This window comes from Gopherus evgoodei, chromosome 18, assembly GCF_007399415.2.
Source record: "Gopherus evgoodei ecotype Sinaloan lineage chromosome 18, rGopEvg1_v1.p, whole genome shotgun sequence".
Taxonomy (NCBI): Eukaryota; Metazoa; Chordata; order Testudines; family Testudinidae; genus Gopherus; species Gopherus evgoodei.
This window is the reverse complement of record NC_044339.1, coordinates 4,048,629-4,070,605: the sequence shown is the minus strand read 5'-3', so window position 1 is coordinate 4,070,605 and position 21,977 is coordinate 4,048,629. Positions and strand designations below refer to the sequence as shown.

General features: G+C 51.6%; 1 protein-coding gene across 3 annotated transcripts in view; it reads right to left on the bottom strand.

Annotated features, from left to right (window-relative positions):
• Positions 1-21,977, bottom strand: part of EPHA8 (EPH receptor A8) — a 124,428-nt gene that overhangs the window by 91,571 nt on the left and 10,880 nt on the right. For all 3 annotated transcript variants that reach the window (XM_030537444.1, XM_030537445.1, XM_030537448.1), the window contains exon 2: positions 8,101-8,165. In XM_030537444.1, the coding sequence (XP_030393304.1) occupies positions 8,101-8,165 (65 nt within the window). The remainder of the gene's footprint in view (positions 1-8,100; positions 8,166-21,977) is intronic.

Below are 21,977 nucleotides of genomic sequence, written 5' to 3'. Positions count from 1 at the left end.
ATACCTCCATAACACATACGTATCTGTTCCAAGCCCAGCATACGCATCATGCTGAGGCTGCATGTATCAATCGTGCATCCAGCTTTTTCTCCGTGAATAATAATAGGTGGAGCCATACCACAATTTCTTCCTTAAGACCCGGTCATTTTTGGATTTGCGGTAATGTCGCATTTGCTGTGCTTCCTCCCAACCCCCGGGGTATATGCACCATTGGCACCCTGTATCTACAGGGGGGAGGTATTTATACCTTGCCATCTAGCCACCGACACCGTCATAGTACCCACTCGTTTTGGACTCGTTTGCAAACAGCAGCTTCCTCCCTCGCCTCCTCTGTTGTTAGTTTTAACCCTGTCGGTTATATGATGTTACGTGATCAAGTGCTGTTTCAATCCCTTGCTATTGAAATGCTTGCTAATACTACGGCCAAAGGTCTCTCCTTAGTTAACCAGCAGTTAAATTCCCTTGTTCAGTATAGTATTCAAAATAGATTAATAATTCAATATTTGTTACAATCTCCCTCATTTTGTACTAAATTTGCTGAAGTATATCCCGAGTTTGCTGATAAATGTTGTGTTTCTTTGCCTTCTATTTCTCCTAATTTGTCCTCAGTTGTTAAAGACCTGCAAACGTTGAGCTCTACTGTCAAAGAGTCACGAGAGTCCTTCCAGTTTTGGTCATGGCTCGATTGGTCTGGCCTTGCGCCCTACAAATCCTATTTCCAATCCCTGTTTGTGTCCCTTCTGGTTGGGCTCGCTCTTCTCTGTCTCGGATGTGCCTTCATTAAAGCCTGCATTCACAAGTTTGTTGCCTCGGCCTACATCGCTTCCACCTCCGAAGCACATCCCCTCGTAGGTGAGAATGAGGAGTCTGACTCGGAAGTTTTAGGTTTTCGGCCAAACTATTTCGGCCAGGGCATGGGGACATGTTAAGATAAGTTCCTGTCTGCATCCTAAAGACTTGCCCATACCGGTATTGCCCTGGCCTCTTCCTTTGTCAGTCAGTGTTAAACGCATTCTGAACTATATGCATTTCCTCACCTTTTGGGGGCGAAGCCAGACTTTCAGGCACCTGCTCCCCTACTTGGTGCAAACTTTGCTTGTACCAATCAGAAACCAACACACACAGTTTTTGGGCCCCGTCCCCTATGACACTTCTATGATGTCATAGTGGGTATTTTAGGCTGGTCTGCCATGTGCAGGCAGAAGAGGAGAAAGAAAAACGAATCCTGTGTACCTTGTACACACCCGTAACCAAGCCTGATCACCTTGAAGCCTCTCTCAGCTCACGTGTTTTAAGCAGAGTTTCTACGTTTGCCGGTCGTAATGAGTTGGTTTGTATTCGTAAGTATTGGTTATTACTAAATGCTGCCTCCATGTTTATAAATATTGTTTACTGCATCTTTGTTTATAAATATTGTTTAATAGTAAATACTTTAGCCATTGTATGTTTTAAGTTCCATTAACCTTATTAGCTAATCATACGCTGCTCCCCTACCCCTTGTAACTATCCCCAATAAAACTTTTAATTAATTAATTTTAGTTGTGTGCGTGCCTGCAGTTTGCATTGTGACCCAGACCCTCCTTGCACCCCTTACCTATACAGTCTATTGCCACGTGCAGCCTGGTAAATAACAGCTCTGCATTTTTCTTTTGCTCCTGAAAGTACGTGGCAATCTACATGCTTCACAGCAGACCCAGCCTGGGAACTAATGGCAGACACGTGCCCTCACTGTGTGGGACAGACACAATCCTCAGCTACCTTCTGCTTGCTCCCCAACCACAAGCCACTATCTTACCTAGATTGATCTCAGCCAACCAGCTCTCACCTGTGTGCTAGTCTCACTATGTGTCCGGTGTCAGGAGTTCTGGCTGGGCTTGGTGAAGCAGTGATGGAGAGTTGGGTGCCATCAGCATTCTGCAGACATATCGCATTGCGAGCCCTTCCAGCAGCCCCATACACACTGAGAAGGAAGGGGGGGCATGCCGTGGAGCTCCACACGAGAACACCCTCGGAGAGCAGGAGCCCTGCTCCATGCCGCACAGTGATAACGTGCTGCTTTGGCCACTCCCAGGGCTGAAGGCAGCTGAGGTAGCAATCCTGGCATAGGCACACAATCTTAGCCCATCGCCAGGAGGGGAAGGCCTGCCAAGGCTACCAGTGCAGTACCCAGCCCTGAAAGCACAAGGCCAGGACTCAAGGCTGCCAGAGGCATTTGAGTTTGTCTGAAAATTGTTGTGCCACAACCTTCTATATACTCTGAACCAAAACTGCAAGACTGCACACGGGGCAGTAGCTAGCCAGATCATCAGTGCGATAAGCGTCATTCTCTGGACACAGCGGCTGGCCTCCCTATGGGCAGGAGCTGACAATCCCCACCAGAATCAGACTCAGCTCCCCTCTGCTGACCCTCACCAGCATCAGACTCAGCTCCCCTCTGCTGACCCTCACCAGCCAGGACAGACCTGGGCCCAAAGCACAGGCTGTTGGACAGAGGGTAGTAAGATGCTCATATGGGGTGATGCTCACTGGTCAATGGAGAAATCGTCACGAGGGCACAATCTTCAAAGGATATTTTAAGTGGCAAATATGGAACAGGAAACACAGGAAGTGAAACTGTTTATCCAAAGCAACAAATGGGTTTAGGACGGGATGCCAGAAGAAAGGGAGCCAAGGGGCCAGGCCCCTCTCACTTTTTACCAGCCATAAGGGCAAGTGACGGAGGGGGAGGGTGCAGGGAGCTTGGGGAGAAGGGGCAGATTGAGGACGGGGTCTTGGGGGAATGGGCAGCATGGGAGCGGGCCCTTGGGGAGAAGAGGCGGTGTAGGGGTGAGGCCTTGGGGAGAAGGGGAGGAGCAAGGTTGGGGGTTCAGGGAGAAGGGGTGGTGCAGGGACCGAGGCACAGTTCAGTGCCACTGCCCCCTGCACACTTTTAGGGACCTTCTGCCACTCCTGGTTTAGGAGGCCAGGAGCTGGGATGGTAAGAAACCACCACCACTGAAACCCAGACAGCATAAAGGTGGAGCTGATCAAAAGTTTTTCAACCAATCTTTTTTCCAGCCGAATAACGCCGCTCTGTCTAAACCAAAATGTTTTGCAGATACCTCCTGGTTTTGACAAGCCAAGCCTGGCACTCACCGAGGTGTTAAGAGACCCACCTTCAGGCCCCAGCTCTGCCTCATTTGGCACAGAGACTTGAACTGGAATCTCCCACATTGCAGGTCAATGCTCCGCCCACTGGGCTGTCTCAGCCCCGCCCCATATTTAATTATTTATACAAAGTAAAACCCTTTTGATAGATTGGCTCTAGAGCCTTGTGGTGACCAGGTGGGAAAGAGGAGAAAGATGAGTCAAGGACACCACAGTCGCAGGCCTGGGGGACAGGAAAGCGAGCGGAGTTGTCAGTTGAAGAAGTTCATTCTGTAGCGAGTGTGAGTTGGATGCAGGATGCCCGAGAGAAGCCACCAGAGGCTACAAGAGAGGGTGGAGGCTGGAGAGGGAGGCTTGGACATTGTCAGCATGGAGGGGGTGGCTCAAGGTACGGAGAAGAGGAGGGAACCAAAGACAAATGGCAGAGGAGCAGAAAGAAGAATGCGGAGATGCTGGATGAGTCTTCAGCACAGCAGGAGAAGAAGCAGGAGCCAGAAGACGAGCGAATGCAAAGGCAGATGATGTGCTCAGCTGTGTCTCAAGCAACAGAGGGACCCAGGAGTATAAGAAAATTAACTTAGGATGCAAAACTACACATCAGGGCAGATCCTCAGCTAGTGTAAATGAGCAACGTTCCACTGCAGTTAACAGAGATACTCTGTTTTACACCTGCTGGGCCTGGCCCCAGAAGATTAACCAAAAGGATTCATTAGAAAGCTGGTGGGAGGGATGGAAAGGGCGGAATGCGGCTGGTACAGCTTGGCAAAGGAACAGCCACAGGGCGAGATGTGACTACAGTCTGTGAGTGTTTGAAGGGTGTGACTACCTAGGAGGGGAAGGAATTGTGCAGGACATTACAAAGGGGAACAGAATGAAAGCGAACAAAGGAAAATTGACTCTGAATGTCAAACAGCACCGAAGCAGGGTTTTACTGGATGAAAATGTGGAATTGTTTCCTGAAGGATGTGGCAAAAGCCTCATTGTCTGAGTATTTAAACCTAGGCTGGATAAACCACTGGACACCATATTGTGAGGAACAGCCTGGGGCTTGTATGCAGATAGGCAGCATAGCTGGAAAGGTCTAACCATCTACAATATATTCTCTTTGCAGGTGTGACAAAGTTCCTCCTCTACCTTGGTGGGTCCTGCACTTATCAGTGGATTTGCTCGCCTCACAGATTCACCCTGTGGGTCGGGAAACAGCCCAGAGACCTTCCCCTCTGGTAGAAGCCACAGTCCAGGTCAATTCCTCCTGTGTCTGATCCGGAGTTGGGAGGTGTGTGGGGAACCTGAGCCTGCCCTCTACTCCAGGTTCCAGCCCAGGGCCCTGTGGACTGCAGCTGTCTAGAGTGCCTCCTGGAACAGCTGTGCAACAGCTACAACTCCCTTGGCTACTTCCCCATGGCCTCCTCCCAATACCGTCTTTGTCCTCGTTACCAGACCGTCCTCCTGATATCTGATAACACTTATACTTCTCAGTCCTCCAGCAGTATGGCTACTCACTCAGCTTCTCACACGCCTCTTGCTCCCAGGTCCTCACACGCACGTCCTCTACCCTGGCTCCCTTTGGCCTGACTGGAGTGAGTCCTTTTATAGCATCAGAGGGGCCTTAATTAGAGTCAGGTGCTTAACAGCCTCACCTGACTCTTAGCAGGTTAATTGGAGTCAGGTGTTCTCATTAGCCTGGAGCAGCCCCTGCTCTGGTCACTCAGGGAATCATAGAATAGAATAATAGAATATTGGGGTTGGAAGGGACCTCAGGAAGTATCCGGTCCAACCCCCTGCTCAGAGCAGGACCAGTTCCCAACTAAATCATCCCAGCCAGGGCTTTGTCAAGTCTGACCTTAAAAACCTCTAGGGAAAGAGATTCCACCACCTCCCTAGGTAACCCATTCCAGTGCTTCACCACCCTCCTAGTGAAAAAGTTTTTCCTAATATCCAACCTAAACCTCCTCCACTGCAACTTGAGACCATTACTAATTTGTCTAGGTCCCTCTGTATCCTATCCCCACCCTCCAGCGTATCTACCACTCCTACAAGTTTAGTGTCATCTGCAAACTTGCTGAGGGTGCAGTCCACGCCATCCTCCAGATCATTAATGAAGATACTGAACAAAACCGGCCCCAGGACCGACACTTTGGGCACTCCACTTGATATCAGCTGCCAACTAGACATGGAGCCATTAATCACTACCCGTTGAGCCTGATGATCTAGCCAGCTTTCTATCCACCTTATAGTCCAATCATCCAGCCCATACTTCTTTAACTTGCTGGCAAGAATACTGTGGGAGATCGTGTCGAAAGCTTTGCTAAAGTCAAGGAATAACACATCCACTGCTTTCCCCTCATCCACAGAGCTAGTTATCCCCTCATAGAAGGCAATTAGGTTAGTCAGGCATGACTTGCCCTTGGTTAATCCATGTTGACTGTTCCTGATCACTTTCCTCTCCTCTAAGGGCTTCAGAATTGATTTCTTGAGGACCTGCTCCATGACTTTTCCAGGGACTGAGGTGAGGCTGACTGGCCTATAGTTCCCCAGATCCTCCTTCTTCCCTTTTTTAAAGACGGGCACTACATTAGCCTTCTTCCATTCATCTGGGACCTCCCCCGTTTGCCATGAGTTTTCAAAGATAATGGCCAATGGCTCCGCAATCACATCCACCAACTCCTTTAGCACCCTTGGATGCAGTGCATCCGGCCCCATGGACTTGTGCTCATCCAATTTTTCTAAATAGTCCCAAACCACTTCTTTCTCCACAGAGGGCTGGTCACCTCCTCCCCATGCTGTGCTGCCCAGTGCAGCAGTCTGGGAGCTGACCTTGTTTGTGAAGACAGAGGCAAAAAAATCATTGAGTACATTAGCTTTTTCCACATCCTTTGTCACCAGGTTGCCTCCCTCATTCAGTAAGGGGCTCACACTTTCCTTGACTTTCTTCTTGTTGCTAACATACCTGAAGAAACCCTTCTTGTTACTCTTAACATCTCTTGCCTGCTGCAACTCCAAGTGTGATTTGGCCTTCCTGATTTCACTCCTGCATGCCTCAGCAATATTTTTATACTCCTCCCTGGTCATTTGTCCAATCTTCCACTTCTTGTAAGCTTCTTCTTCGAGTTTAAGATCAGCAAGGATTACACTGTTAAGCCAAGCTGATCGCCTGTCATATTTACTATTCTTCCTACACATCAGGATGGTATTTTCCTGCAACATCAATAAGGATTCTTTAAAATACAGCCAGCTCTCCTGGACTCCTTTCCCCCTCATGTTATTTTCCGAAGGCATCCTGCCCATCAGCTCCCTGAGGGAGTCAGAAAACTGCTTATCCAGGGGCCAGTAATCTCCCTTCTACTATTCTGCTGTTCCCAACTGGCCTGGGTCTATCACACAGGGTACTCATCATTGCAGTTTCTAAGTGCTAAAATTGGAGCTGAGCCAAGGATTTGATGTACTTACATATTTGATAATATTCTATATAAAATCTCATCATCGTTATTATTAAGAATTCAGTTTGGATCACTCCTTCTCAAACAGATAGAGCAGAGAGACTCCAGTAACAGATCAGAGAAAATGATTGGAGGCTTGGAATGATTCCTCTATGAGAAGGAATTGAAAAAATTAGGGCCACCGAGTTTAGAGAGGAGAAGAAAAAGAGGGGAACATAAAAACTCAACACTTTTGAGAAGGCCACTCCAGCAACCCAACGCTGCACATTTCAGTTACGCTAGAAGCTGTGTTGCTTCATTGTGATTGGCCACATAAGTCGAATGAGACTGTTTCTGTTCCCCGATTGGATGAGCACAAGTATCAGGGCAGGTACCAACATCACCACAGGCAGCGCAATCACTAGTTCTAGGCATAACAGCCCCTCCCTGACTCATGGACGTGCACATGTATGGCCAGATGCTGATCCCATCTCATTGTGAAGTGTGCCCAAGTCCATGTCTGGCACAGAAAAGTGCTATTCAGTGTGAGGGAGGCTCAGTGTGTCCAATGCAGACAATGAAACCACAGGGCTACGGCTAAAACCTCAGGAGAACCTGGCACTTTCCAAGTCCCATTTCCATCTTGTGACACTGGCCCGCGGCAGTGCCCAGCATAATGCCAACAGGCAGTGCGGGCACTCGGTGACACAGCCACCTGGGAGAGGAGCAGATGGGCTGCAAATCACAGCTGAGAAGGCACAATCTACAGAAAGCAAACAGTAACTGGGCAAAGAAATTGGGGTTGGTTTGTATTTCGCTCCCAGGCTGGGTCCACTATAAATGTGTGTTGTCAGGGGTGCTGTCCATGGGTGGGGGAAGTCGAACATGGGGAACTGTGTGCATCCATGTGAGGTGCAAGGGAAGGTGTGCCTATGTTTGGAGGGCAGTTGGTGCGTTTGAATGGTGGCTTGCTTGTGGGTAGCCGTCATGGTAACAGTTTGTGCTGTTTCCAGCTGCAGGTAGGAATCAGTGGCTTGCAGTTACAGCCCTTTCATAGCCTGTCGAGGTGTGTCACCAGCTGTGCTATCTTACAGAGTTGTCTTTTAACAATACCAGTTTTCTGCCACACAAATACCCGGTGCTCCATTAGTGCCAATTGTGGTAATCTTGAGGCTGGTAAGAAACTGCCGTGTAACTCCAGCCTCCTGGGTTGTGCTAGACAACAAGCAAAGGAGACTCCAACTCTTGCGCATGCTCAAACCAGTATAGCCAAGTAGGGCCTGAGAACACCTCACCACAGACACCCACCCGTGCCAAGGAGACATCCCAGGGCAACAGCGCTGTGCCCCAGACTCTTCAGGCAAACTCTGCCAAGCTCGGCTGCAGGCTGAAGAGGCTTATACGTTCACCAGGAAGAAGGCACTGCTGTCTCATTTCCATTTACACCGAAGCTGCCCAGAAGGGCCACAGGCAACATGCACTGCTGGTTCCCAAAGACCCCGTTTCTTCAGTGTGCCGATAGCCTCATACTCACCCCGTGCGACGGGTAGGTCAGCCAGCCCCAGTCCCCGGGGATCATTGCTGTGTCCAGCAAGTTCACTGGAAAACATGGGAGTAAAAAAGGCATTAGAAAACTGCTAACCTTTCACAAACAGCCTGAAAAGCAGCACACTCCAAGCTACACCGTGAGACCATGTGCTCCCACCCCACAGCACAACCCAAGCTACACCGTGAGACCGTGTGCTCCCACCCCACAGCACACTCCAAGCTACACCGTGAGGCCGTGTGCTCCCACCCCACAGCACAACCCAAGCTACACCGTGAGGCCGTGTGCTCCTACCCCCCACAGCACAACCCAAGCTACACCATGAGGCTCTGTGCTCCCACCCACAGTACACCCCAAGCTACACCATGAGACCGTGTGCTCCCACCCCACAGCACACCCCAAGCTACACCGTGAGACCATGTGCTCCCACCCCACAGCACAACCCAAGCTACACCGTGAGACCGTGTGCTCCCACCCCACAGCACACTCCAAGCTACACCGTGAGGCCGTGTGCTCCCACCCCACAGCACAACCCAAGCTACACCGTGAGGCCGTGTGCTCCTACCCCCCACAGCACAACCCAAGCTACACCATGAGGCTCTGTGCTCCCACCCACAGTACACCCCAAGCTACACCATGAGACCGTGTGCTCCCACCCCACAGCACACCCCAAGCTACACCGTGAGACCATGTGCTCCCACCCCACGGCACACTCCAAGCTACACCGTGAGACTGTGTGCTCCCACCCCACAGCACACTCCAAGCTACACCGTGAAACCGTGTGCTCCCACCCCACAGCACACTCCAAGCTACACCGTGAGACCGTGTGCTCCCACCCCACAGCACACTCCAAGCTACACCATGAGGCTCTGTGCTCCCACCCCGCAGCACACCCCAAGCTATACCGTGAAGCTGTGCACTCCCACCCCCTACAGCACACCCCAAGCTATACCGTGAAGCTGTGCGCTCACACCCTAAGCTATACCGTGAGGCCGTGGGCTCCCACCCCCCACAGCACACCCCAAGCTACACCGTGAAGCCGTGTGCTCCTACCCCCCACAGCACACCCACCTATACCGTGAGGCTGTTACTCCTGGGGGAATTCTGCACCACTGCGAACATCTGGAATTTATGTCCCCTGCAGTTTCTTTGCTTTCCCACAGAAAACTGACTTTCTGATGGAGAAACAAGGGAAGCGACAAGAGCAGACATGCAACTCCCTCCAGCAGTGTGTTTTGGGTACCCAGGGCAGCCAGCAGAGAGGTAAATCACTGTGAGGCAGGAGGTAGAACTGGGGAAGACCTGGCTTGTGGCTCCTACCCCATGCCAGGATCAGCTACTAGTCCCAGCTGGGTTGGGGAGGACGGGACTTCCTGTTCCCCTACACAGCATCTGGGGCCCATGTCAGACCCACTTCCAGATTTCTCCTCCAGCTGAAGGAAGCTCTCAAATTCCCCTCTCATTCCCACTTCCTGCATCCATCACTCCTCAGCTGAAGGGGGAGGGATCCCTCTACAGGGAGCTACTCCGCCATCCACCCAGACCCCCTCATACCCAGACCCTCCTGCCAAGCCTCACCCCCACACTCAGAACCAGCCTGATGAGCTCCACTGTCCCTGCACCTGGACCACCCTGACGAGCCACCTGCACCCAGATCCTCACCTCACTGAGCCCCAACCAGCTGCACCTGGATCCCCACCCCACTGAGTCCCACTCCCCCAGCATCTGGACCCTCCTGCAGATTCCCTTTACCATTGCACCCAGAACTCCCCAACAAGCCTCTGTGCACCCAGATCCCCCACACACCCAGATTGCCCCACACAGAACCCTCTCAACCGACCCCTAGATCCCCTCCACACATGGATCCTGCTGGGCTGAGTCTGCCGGCCCACACCTGGTGCACGTGGCACAGAGGGGCCGGCCCTGTCCTCCCCTGTCTGGGCTGGATGCAGCCTCATCGCTGAGTCTGTGTCCTGAGGGGAGCTGTGCAATGATCTCCCACCCTGTGCAGCCAGTGGCCTGTGCTCTCCAAGGCCATGCTGGAGCCTCGACATTGATTTGACAAATAAAATTTGCAGAATTTTGCAGATTTTAAAATATTGTGCACAAAATATTTATTGCAGGGGTCGGCAACCTTTCAGAAGTGGTGTGCCGAGTCTTCACTTAATCACTCTAATTTAAGGTTTTGTGTGCCAGTGATACATTTTAACATTTTTAGAAGGTCTCTTTCTATAAGTCTATAATATAACTAAATTATTGCTGTTTGCAAAGTAAATAAGATTTTTTAAATGTTAAGAAGCTTCATTTAAAACGAAATTAAAATGCAGAGCCCCAGGGACCAGTGGCCAGGACCCAGGCGCTGAGTGCCACTGAAAATCAGCTTGTGTGCCGCCTCTGGCACACGTCACATAGATTGCCTACCCCAGGTTTACTGTATTGGTGCAGAATGCCCTCAGGAGTACTGTGTGCTCCCATATCCACCTACACTTCAAACTGGGGGTCGGGACCCCTTAGGGGGTTGCAAGGTTATGACCTGGGGGGTCACGAGCTGTCAGCCTCCACCCCAAACCCTGCTTCACCTTCAGCATTTATAATGGTGTTAAATATAAAAAAAAAAGTGTTTTTGATTGATAAGGGCGATTGCACTCAGGCTTAGTGGGCGAAAGGTTTCACCACTACAAAAGTCTGAGAACCACTGACCAACACTCGTAGCTTCATGGATTCCAAGGCCAGAAGAAACCACTGAGATCACCTACTCTGACCTCCCTTATAACTCAGACCAGAGAACTTCCCCAGAATAATTCCTAGAGCAGATCTTGTAGAACAATGTCCAGTCTTCATTTAAAAATTTTCAGTGATGGAGAATCCTCCACAACCCTTGGAAAATTGTTCCAATGGCTGTTTACCCTGTCAAAAATGTACGTCTTATTTCCAACCTCAAATTTTCCAGCTCCAACTTCCAGCCATTGGATCATGTTAGACCTTTCTCTGCTAGATGGAAGAGCCATTTTTAAATATTTATTCCCCATGGGGGCACTTGCACACTGTGACCAAGTCACCCCTTAAGCTTCTCTTTGTTAAGCTAAGTAGATGGATCTCCTTGAGTCTGTCACTCTAAGGCTGGTTTTCTAATCCTTTAATCATTCGTGCAGCTCTTTGCTAAACCAGCTCTAATATAGCCACATCCTCCTTGAACTGTGGGCACCAGAACTGGACACAGGATCCCAGCAGCAGTCACATCAATGCCAAACAGAGAGATAAAATGACCTCTGTGCTCCTAATCGAGAGTCCCCTGTTCTTGCATCCCATAATCATGTTAGCCCATTTGGTCACACAGTCGCATTGGGAGCTTGTGTTCAGCTGAGTATGCACACACCCCCCAATCCTTTTCAGAGTCCCTGCTTCCCAGGAGAGAGCCCCCCATCCTGCAGTCTTTGTTCTAGAGGTATAAAGTGGTGGGATGTCGGCAGAGGGGACAAATGCCCCCGGACTCCTCTCCCAGCACCTCTCCCCTCTTATCTCCTACAGGAGGGGACAGTGCAGAGCTGGGAGAAGTGAATGGTGATTGCAGAGCAAACCAGAGGTGAAGCTAGTGTGACAGATCTTTAGGGGAGCTGTGAGTGTGCGGAAAGGGTGCGGTGGGTCCGATTCCTGTTTGGTCTGCCCTGTCCCTCACCATCCCTGCACAGGGCAGCACCTTGCACCTGATTAGAATCACAGAATATCAGGGTTGGAAGGGACCTCAGGAGGTCATCTAGTCCAAACCCCTGCTCAAAGCAAGGCCAATCCCCAAATAAATCATCCCAGCCAGGGCTTTGTTGAGCCGGACCTTAAAACCTCCAAGGAAGGAGATTCCACCACCTCCCTAGGAAACCCATTTCAGTGCTTCACCACCCTCCTAGTGAAAAAGCTTTTCCTAATGTTCAACCTAAACTACCCCCACTGCAACTTGAGACCATTACTCCTTGTTCTGTCATCTGCTACCACTGAGAACAGTCTAGATCCATCCTCTCTGGAACCCCCTTTCAGGTAGTTGAAAGCAGCTATCAAATCCCCCTTCATTCTTCTCTTCTGCAGACTAAACAATCCCAGTTCCCTCAGCCTCTCCTCGTAAGTCATGTGCTCCAGCCCCCTAATCATTTTTGTTGCCCTATGCTGGATTCTTTCCAATTTTTCCACATCCTTTTTGTAGTGTGGGTCCCAAAACTGGACACGGTACTCCAGATGAGGCCTCATCAATGTTGAATAGTAGGCTCAAGCCCCTACTTATACAGCCCAAGATGTGATTAGCCTTCTTAGCAACAAGGGCACACTGTTGACTCATATCCAACTTCTCTTCCACTGTAACCCCTAGGTCCTTTTCTGCAGAACTGCTGCCTAGCCACTCAGTCCCTACTCTGTAGCAATGCATGGGATTCTTCCGTCCTAAGTGCAGGACTCTGTACTTGTCCTTGTTGAACCTCATCAGGTTTCTTTTGGCCCAATCCTCTAATTTGTCCAGGTCCCTCTGTATCCTATCCCTACCCTCCATCGTATCTACCACTCCTCCCAATTTAGTGTCATCTGTAAACTTGCTGAGGGTGCAGTCCACGCCATCCTCCAGATCATTAATGAAGATATTGAACAAAACCGGCCCCAGAACCGACCCTTAGGACACTCAGCTTGATACCGGCTGCCAGCTAGACATGGAGCCCTTGATCACTACCTGTTGAGCCCGACAATCTAGCCAGCTTTCTATCCACCTTATTGATTCAGCACATACTTCTTTAACTTGCTGGCAAGAATACTGGGGGGGGGACGGTATCAAAAGCTTTGCTGCTGTCACTAGGTTGCCTCCCTCATTCAGTAAGGGGCTCACACTTTCCTTGACCACCTTCTTGTTGCTAACATACCTGAAGAAACCCTTCTTGTTACCCTTAACATCTCTTGCTAGCTGCAACTCCAAGTGTGATTTGGCCTTCCGGATTTCACTCCTGCATGCCTCAGCAATATTTCTATACTCCTCCCTGGTCATCTGTCCAGTCTTCCACTTCTTGTAAGCTTCTTTTTTGTGTTTAAGATCAGCAAGGATTTCACTGTTAAGCCAAGCTGGTGGCCTGCCATACTTACTATTCTTCCTACATATCGGGATGGTTTGTCCTGCACCCTCAAGAAGGATTCTTTAAAATACAGCCAGCTCTCCTGGACTCCTTTCCCCCTCATTTTATTCTCCCAGGAGATCCTGAGGGAGTCAAAGTCTGTTTTTCTGAAGTCCAGGGTCCATATTCTGCTGCTCTCCTTTCTTCCTTGTGTCAGGATCCCTGCTGAGGGTCTCACCTTTGGGGCACTGGGGTCCGTGGCTGTAACTCTGCTCACAGACAGGGAGCAGATGACTAAGGGGAACAGGCCAATTTGCAGGGGCTCTTCTTGCCTGGAGTCACTGAGAGTTTGTAGTGCAGGTCCCTTGCTGGGCTGGGGAGGGACAGGGCTCTTGCCCTGGTGTTGTTCTGCTAACAGGGAGCTGTGTGCTCAGCCAGGCTCTGCAAACTGCTGCAGACCAGGGTCCTCTGCACAAGGATCCATGCACCGTCCAGCACATTGGCACTCCCATGTATCAGCCCCTCCTGAGGAAATGGGAGGTGGGAGATGACAGAGAGCAGGAGGGGCCAGGAGAGGAGGGGAAGGACTTGACACGTTTTCCTGAGCCTGCCTTGGCCCAGTGCAGCACTCACCTTGCTGGGCTGGCAGCTCATCATCTTCTGGAGGCTCAGCTGAGCCCTTTCAACTCACTTCATGCATGGCGTGATTGGGGTTTGAAGTCTGCAGACCAAATGTTGCCCTGCTGTCCAGCCCAAAGCAGCCCCCAACATGCCTCTGCCAACACCACACGAGAGATTGGGGTTCCCACGAACAGACTGCAGGGGAGAGGCTGCATGAGGAGTGCCATCAAAGTCACCCCTTCTAATGCCCTCCTCCCACGGGGAATCTAGCTTAAGGAGGAGAACCAGACAAATCAATCCAGGGAGAGGAAAGCTGCTTAGGCCAGGGGGAGGGACAAGGATGTCTTTAAATACTCTCAAGAGTTTTCTATTTAAGCCAGTTCAATGTCTTCGGGGAGAACAGAGAGGAAGCCAGCATGGAATAAAAGCAGAGAGGGGGGAGCTGCCTGCCGGCTGCAATCTGATACGCTCGGCTCCCATTAGTCCCATACTGATGTGCCCAGCAGTTCAGCAACTGCTCAGAATTAGCCACAGGCACGGTGGCTGCAGGAAGCGCACGCCTGCCCTAGAAATGCTCTGCATCTGGTTTGTTTCCCTGGACGCTTCAGTCAATAATGCTTGTAAGGCAAAGAGGAGATTGCGGATTCCCGGAGTCTCTCGGCAGGCTCAGCCTTGTATCAGAAGCAGGTCAAACTGACCTTCCATTGCTCCTATCGACCAGCAATCGACCCTCCCACCTGCTCTCTCCAGCCTCTCCCTGCTTCGCTACTGCTTGATCTTTGGCTTGGACGATCTCTTAGCCCTCCGGCATGGAGCCACCCCTGCAATGGCCTGTAACCCTCCCTGCACCTCGCCAGCATCAGGCCTCTACCTCCGCACAGCACAGCAACACACCTCAGCACCGCCCACCACCAGCTCAACAGCCCCTTGGTAGCAGACACCGTAAGCATGTGGGTGAAACGCTGCTGGCTCGAGCTTGCTCTGCGATGTGGCAGGCAGGGGAAAGGTGCTCAGAAAGGCCAGATACTGACTCCCTAGATAGGGGTGTCTGCAGCCCTGCTTTGCAGGAGGGTACCCAGACTCTGGGTAGAGCTGTCACGCATTCGGGTTTTAGCCGGACAGTCTGGTTTTTGGCTTCTTTGCCCGGGTGCCAGTTAGGGATGCCAGGTGTCTGGTTTTTTTAAATTGGAAAGTTAAGTCGAAAAGGGGACCTGGCACTGTCCAGTCAGATGCACTGACTGGACACCAACAGTCTGGTTACCATGGGCCGGGGGAGGCACCGGGTCATTAACCCACACCAGCCCCTGCTCAGCCGGGGCCACCTTCTACCTGCAGGCCGGCTCCTTGTCAGGCTGCAGCAGCTCCCTGAGCAGAGGGAGCCCAGCTGTGGTGGGAGAGAGGTGGAGACAATCCAGCAAGGGGAGGGGTGGGAGAGGGGAGAGAGGTGTAAGCAACAGGGGCGAGACCTTGGGGGAAGAGGCAGAAAAGGGGGCATGGCCTCGAGGAAACAGGTGGGGCAGGGGCCGGGCCTTGGGGAAGAGGTGGGGCAGGACCTCAGGGGTCCGGTTGCCAGCAATTAGAAAGGCATGGCCCCAAGGCACATTGGCCAGAGTGTGCGCTCCAGTGTGGCCACCCCAATTGCAAGGCTTTGCAGAGGCAGCTCAAAATATCAGCCGGCACCTGCAGGCACAGAAGCAGGGACCTTGGGCCACTGACTATGTCATCAGACAGCTGCCAAGCGTCCACCCTGATCCTTCTCGCCTCCCCAGGATCAGGCTCCTTTGCACCAACATACTTGTGTCCACACTGGGGGTTGCACTTATTTCACTATGTCAGTAGAAAATCACAGCCCTAAGTGAAATAATTCAGTTGGCACAAAAGTGGTGTGGAGACCAGACCTGGGCAGCAGCCGGGCCTGATCCTGGCTGGGGACTCTGGGAACTGGAATACAAACAATAAACACCACAGCTGAACCCGCCGCTGCTGGGCTCCCTCAAGGCCAGGACGGAGACTCCAGCACGCAGGGCATTCTCCTCTAGCAAGGGCGGGCTCCATGCAGCGCTGCCCATGCAGCCAGAGGAACAGCACCACCTTCACTTACTATTACAGCTCAGGGAACGAGTGGCAGAGGCAGGTAGCGGGGAAGCGAGCTGACTGCGACAGGCCCGGGCATCACGCTCCTGACAGAGCAAATTAGGGGCTTTGGAGCCATTTATTAATCTTAGCAGAACAATTGGAAAGAATTTCCAGGGTTTCATTGGCTCGGCAGCAGGATGAGGCCCTATGCTCCCAGTGAGGCGCTGCACAGACTGCCAAAGAGCTGCCTTGCCCTCAGCACACAGTAATTACCTCCGAGATCTCACATCCACTGTTATTTGTTATTGTTAATTGTAAGATTTTCTGCCTAATTGCCCTGGGTAATTTGCCCAGCAAGGGGCTGGGCGCAGGAGATTTCCTCCTTGGAATGGTGCAGCAGGCTACCTGCACCCTCGGCAACACGCTTACTCGCCGGTCAGGCAGCAGGGAGGTCGCTGCTAGCGTAGGCCCTGCTGGGATCCACCACGTGGAAATCGGCCACTGTGTTTGAAAACAGCTCCCTAGGCCAGCAAAGACACAGCCTCAGATCACACCGTGAGAGACATGGAAGGCTTTGGAAGCCTGCTAAGATCCAGGGTTCAGGTTCCATGTATGCCTGGCAGCCTCTGCTTGTGCTGCATGGCTCTTGCAGTGGAAGCCTCCTGCGGCACCATGCCTTGGGCAGTGGCAGGAAACGAAGCAGCTACATTCTGTCCAATCTAGGACCCATCCGGAGCTGCGTACCCAGGTCCCCGTGTGCAGGGGGAGAGATAACGAGCATTTACGTTATTAGAAAATAAACGGCTATTGGACACGTGTAGTTCCCATCTAGCCCTAAGGATGCAGTCTCCACACCATGTGCTCATGTATGGAAGCAGATACCCTGTTCTTATGGCATAAAAATGAGGCTCACAACCCCATAGACGTGCGGCAGGACATGATGTGACTGGCCCAGTCTGCAGAAATCTGACTGGTTTTACTTGTCATTGTAATAGTGATTATATTTTACACTTAATCTGTGGCTCGTAAGAGTGAGTAAACAGCCTTATCCCTACTTTACATGTGGGGAAACTGAGGCGGGGGTGCTGAGTGTCTTACCCAAAGTGACACAGTGAGACATTGGCTTGGATAGGGACAGAGGTCAGCTCTCTTGACATGGATTCCTTTGCTCTAACCACTAGACATGCTGCCTATAGGTAGCGTGTCAGGAAGCTGGATTAATTGAAACATAGAAGACTAAACAGTCCAGTTAAGGGAAATTGCTCACCGTGGTGAGGGGTGACTCAGCCACACAACACCCACTGGCGTTAATGAAAGGCACAGAACTAAAGCCCACAAGAAGCACAGAAAATACCTCCCACCAAGCCTTGCTCCTGGGTTCCCAGTGGGAAAAAGAACATAGGACAAGACCTGCACCTCTGCAGGGGAGCTGCACTAGACCCACAGCTAGCGGGGACAGCACAGAGATGGCGCAGTCAGCCCTGCCCCAGTGCAGAAGGTCATGCCAGATGCCTCATAAGGGGCTCCTTTCATCCAAAACGTTTCTAGGCATATTCAAGAGCGGCAAGGGAGCAAGAGGAGCTCCAAGATCCCTCACTAATTGTTAACCTGCTGCAGTCCCCAGCCCAATGATTAGATCCTCTCCCTCCCAGGCAGACATCTCGGTTGCACACACATGGAGAGGAAGGGTCAGTGGGACCAGCCCTGTCCCCTTGGGCTTCAATTCTTCACCATTAGAACTTCAAAGGCCTCCTAAGATTCCCCAGCCAGGCTCCATCCCTGGAACAACGCCTTTTGCATTGATAATTCAACTCTTTGCCGTGTTTTCCCGACACGTCTGTTCTCTGCCTCTCAATTACTAACCTACTCAAACAGCAGAGCGGTAGAACTGAGCTCCCTTCCTTGGGCACCCTCGGCAATCAGGGCTCCCAACTCCTCCATGTTCTGGGTTCTCCCCACTACTGGATCCATGAATAAACCAGAGCAGAAAGCAAGCATCAGAGTCACGGCCTCTCTACAACTGGCCTTTTTTGAGTCAAGATTGGATTTTTTTCTAAAGTATCTGCTCTTATTCCAGCAGGAATTATGGTGGGAGAGTTCCAGATGGTTGGACAGAATGATCACAATAGTCCCCCCTTTATGGGGGAGGGATAGTTAAGTGGTTTGAGCATTGGCCTGCTAAACCCAGGGTTGTGAGTTCAATCCTTGAGAGGGCCATTTAGGGAACTGAGGTAAAAATCTGTCCGGAAATTGGTCCTGCTTTGAGCAGGGGGTTGGACTAGATACTTTCTGAGGTCCCTTCCAACCCTGATATTCTATGATTCTGGCCTTGGAATCTATGGGGAATGGGCAGGAAGTGGCATGCTTTTCCCATAGACTGAACCAGTATTTTCAAGAGACAGGTGTGGCCAGGTATCTATAGCCAACCATTTAATCAGTGAATCAGCAGAGTGGCCAACCCCGCAAACCTTCAAACACCATGAATCCGGCCTCAAAACATTATCAGACTGGCTTAAAAACCAACAGATTTTAAACAATAATAAAATGTTGGGTCTTCTTCTTGGCCTTCTGTTCTCTAGGGGTGCCACACTTTCAAGCTTTTCACCACAACCATGAGGCCTAGAAATGTACCTTCTCTTGAAAAGAAAGATGAAATTCTCACAACTCCAGGATTTAAGAAAAAATCAGATCAAACCCTGAGAAACTCACAATAAAACTGGGAGCATTGGTATTACTGGAATATGGAGTTTGTCCTGTCCAGGAACAACCCACGAATGGCTCCGAATTGTTCGTTAGTCGTGATTTTGCAGTGGATCATGTGTCCACACCAGTTACAGCCTCCAGCCTGGTTGGCTGTATCACATGCACTTCTTACTGACCACGATGTCCAAACTTGGATGCCTGAAGTTAATCACCTCCCAATGGGCCTGATCAAGACAGGTGCTGAGCACCCCAGGCCATTACTGCCTGCAACAAGAGCTACAGCTTCACAGCAACTTTGCAAACCAGGTCTACCCCGTAGCAGCCACAGCACTCCTTGGAGTTTTATTTTTCACCAGGAGAATAATGAATGACAAATAAATCACCGCCACCAACTCCAGGCAGCGCTCTGTCCCCCTCTAGTGGCAACTGGGCCATATTGAGAGACGGAGGAGCCTGCTACAGAGCAGTACTAGAGCTGGCCTTCAAACTCCGACAGCCAAGTCCCCTCCATTGAGCTCCAGAGGGCCTGGGTTTGAATCCTGCTGCCAGCACTCTAGCCAGAGCAAGACATTGCAAATCCTTTCGCTGGCCTGTGAACACGGCTCTTTGCAGACGAGAGGGGCTCCAGCAGCTGTAGGTCGGGACCAGCTGGATGCTGCCCGGCGCACTGCTGGAGCCTGGCAAACACAACAGGATCAGAACGCTGAATAACAGCCACAAGGGGCCTGAAAGGAGCATGCGGACTCTGGGAAGGGCTTGACCAACATCTGCACAAATATCTTGTCCGATTGCTCCCCAGCTCTCAGGTAGGAGTGCAAGTTCCCCCTATGTCAGGGGCCTGCTCCTTCCCCTGCCCAACTAGCTTGTCAGCGTGCCCCTGGCTGGCGAGTGCGGGAATCTGGAGAAGGGCTACGGTTGTTGTACGTTCAGGAGGCTGAGGAGCGAGTGGGAAAACCCAGTGGGCTGGAGGTGAAACTAGCAGCTCCATGGAGCTGTTCAAGGCCCAGGGGCATGAGATGAGGGGAAGGAGCAGGAATCCTTGGGAGCCATGGGAGAGGACAGGCGTTGTGGGAGCAGATGGAGCCAGAGAGGGAAGAGCTGCTGAGAGTGCCAGTGAGCAGAGGAGTTGCTGCTGCAATTGCCCCATCAGTAGGGAGAGGACAGGGCTAGTACCCGTGGGATGGGCAGCGCTTTGTGATGGTAGAGCCCAGCAGCAGGCCACTGGGAAGGAGGATGGGTGGATGGAGGTAACAGCCCTGCACTCTGGGAGCATGGCCCTGGGAGATAGTTATGTGGGTCCAGGCAGGCTCCTGAGGGGAGAGCAGAAGGGAGGAGGCCTGCGTTGGGGACTGAATCTGTTGGGGCAGGAGCCCAGAGAATGAGATTCATGTCTGGCCAAACCTGTAAAGTTGAGCCACAAGAGGGAACGGCTCAGAGCTAGGGAGGGAAGGGGGCAGGAGAGAGGCTGAGCCGGGGACAAGGGAAGCGGCTAGCAGGAATGGGGAGTGGATCTCCTCTGCTTCCCCAGGGGAATCTCCTGACTCAGGTCATTGGATCCAGTGCCTGTGAAATATGGGAGCAGAGACTGCCCCAGTGAGGTGCTGATCAGGAGCTGAGCTGCCATGTGGTGTTCCTCTTGCTGACTATGCTGTGTGAGGGGGATGCAGGCCCCACAGGGCAGAGGGCCAGCAGAGACCCAGAGCACTGGATGACGCCTGGTTGAAAGTCAGAAAAGATGAAAGAGCCCTGGGTGCTCTCAGGAGTGGCTCCTTTAAGTGATTATGAAAACTCTTGATAAGCAGCATCTGCCACTGAGCTCGCCAGGAGAAAGGCGCTTGGAGCTGCACAGGGCAGCATCTCACCCTAAGAGTCGTGCACTAGCAAGAAGAGGGAGTTCTCGCTAGTGAGAGCACAGACAGCTCCTCCCAGGCACGCGGGCTCCCCAGTCCCACTGAATGCAGGGAGAGCACTAGCTTGAAAAATGAGCCGTGTTTGCTTTACTCTCAGCTCCACTGGGATGATCCCACTTCTCTCTTTTCTAACAGAGCCAGGCCAGCTCTGGGCTGTGCGTGGCTCTTTGACAACATTCAGCTCTGTCCCATTCAGAGACTCTCTGCCTGCCAGCACCATGAGTTACACACTGTTTGGTTTTCTGGTAAAGTTCTGCTGAAAATATTCCAAGCAAATGCTCAGCCTTCGCTCTGCTCTTTGTCCATCCTTCGCAGGGCCGGCTCCAGGCACCAGTTAAAGAAGCAGATGCTTAGCGTGGCCAATACCAAGGGGTGACCTTCCAGCCGCTATTGGGGCAGCAGGTCCGGGTCTTCAGCGGCGGGTTCCTCACTCCCTCTCGGAGCGAAGGACCAGCCGCAGAATTGTCGCTGAAGAATGGAGTGGTGCTGCCGCGGCTTTTTTTTTTTCTCGCCGCTTGAGGTGGTAGAAAACCTGGAGCCGGCCCTGATCCTTCAGCAGTTCTTGCTGCCCCTCTGCATCATGCTCATGCAGACAATGTTTTCAAAAGGGGCCACAGATTTTTGGTGCCCAAGAGAAGACACCAGTCCTGTGTGTCATCAGTCATGCTGACCCCCCCAGCGCCTGCCAAAGTCTGGGGGAGCGGTGGGGTCTCAGAACATGGGAAAGTCGAGCCCCAGGTGTCTTGAGAAAAATCGGAAACACCCACATTGGAAACCCCTTTGAAATCAATCCCTTCCCGCCCGGAACGAGATTCATTTTGGGGGCATTTTGTAGGTTTGGCTGAGAAGCACTCATTTCAACGTCACCCCTTTGCACAAATACAAATGATAGATTTGCAAATACGCTGAGCACAAGTGTGGTATTTATCCACTCCAGAGTGTGAGAATAATTTCTACCACCATCTGCTCGGTTCTCCTTCCTCCGATGGCATGGGGATCTGCCAGATAAGGTGTGACCCCTGGTCCAGGATGGTGGAGTGGCGGGAAGGAGAACACTCCTTGCATGACCTGCACCACTGGGGATCCTGTTTTACTGGAAATATCTTTATATTAATAACAAAGTGCAGTTCAGCTTTACTGTCCAGCACCATCTGCTGGCAAGCCTGTCAAATCTCAAGGCTTCTCCTGCAAACCTACACGTGTGGAAGGTTACTTGAGTAGTGCCAGTGGGGTCACTCAGCTGCGGAGTTTCATCTATCAGCATTTGCAGGATTGGGCCCATTACTGGTCAGTTTTTCCATCTGCTCTCGTTGCTCAGTCCGGGGGTGGGGGTGGAGATGGAGTATTGATTTCCCTCTAAGCAGGACCCTCTCTTCGGTGACAATCCCCACAAAACTCATCCTCTGCCGTTGGTTTTGGTGCAGCCCACGCACTAAAAACTACCAGGGAGACTGAAAACCTTTTTCTCCCCTAGGTC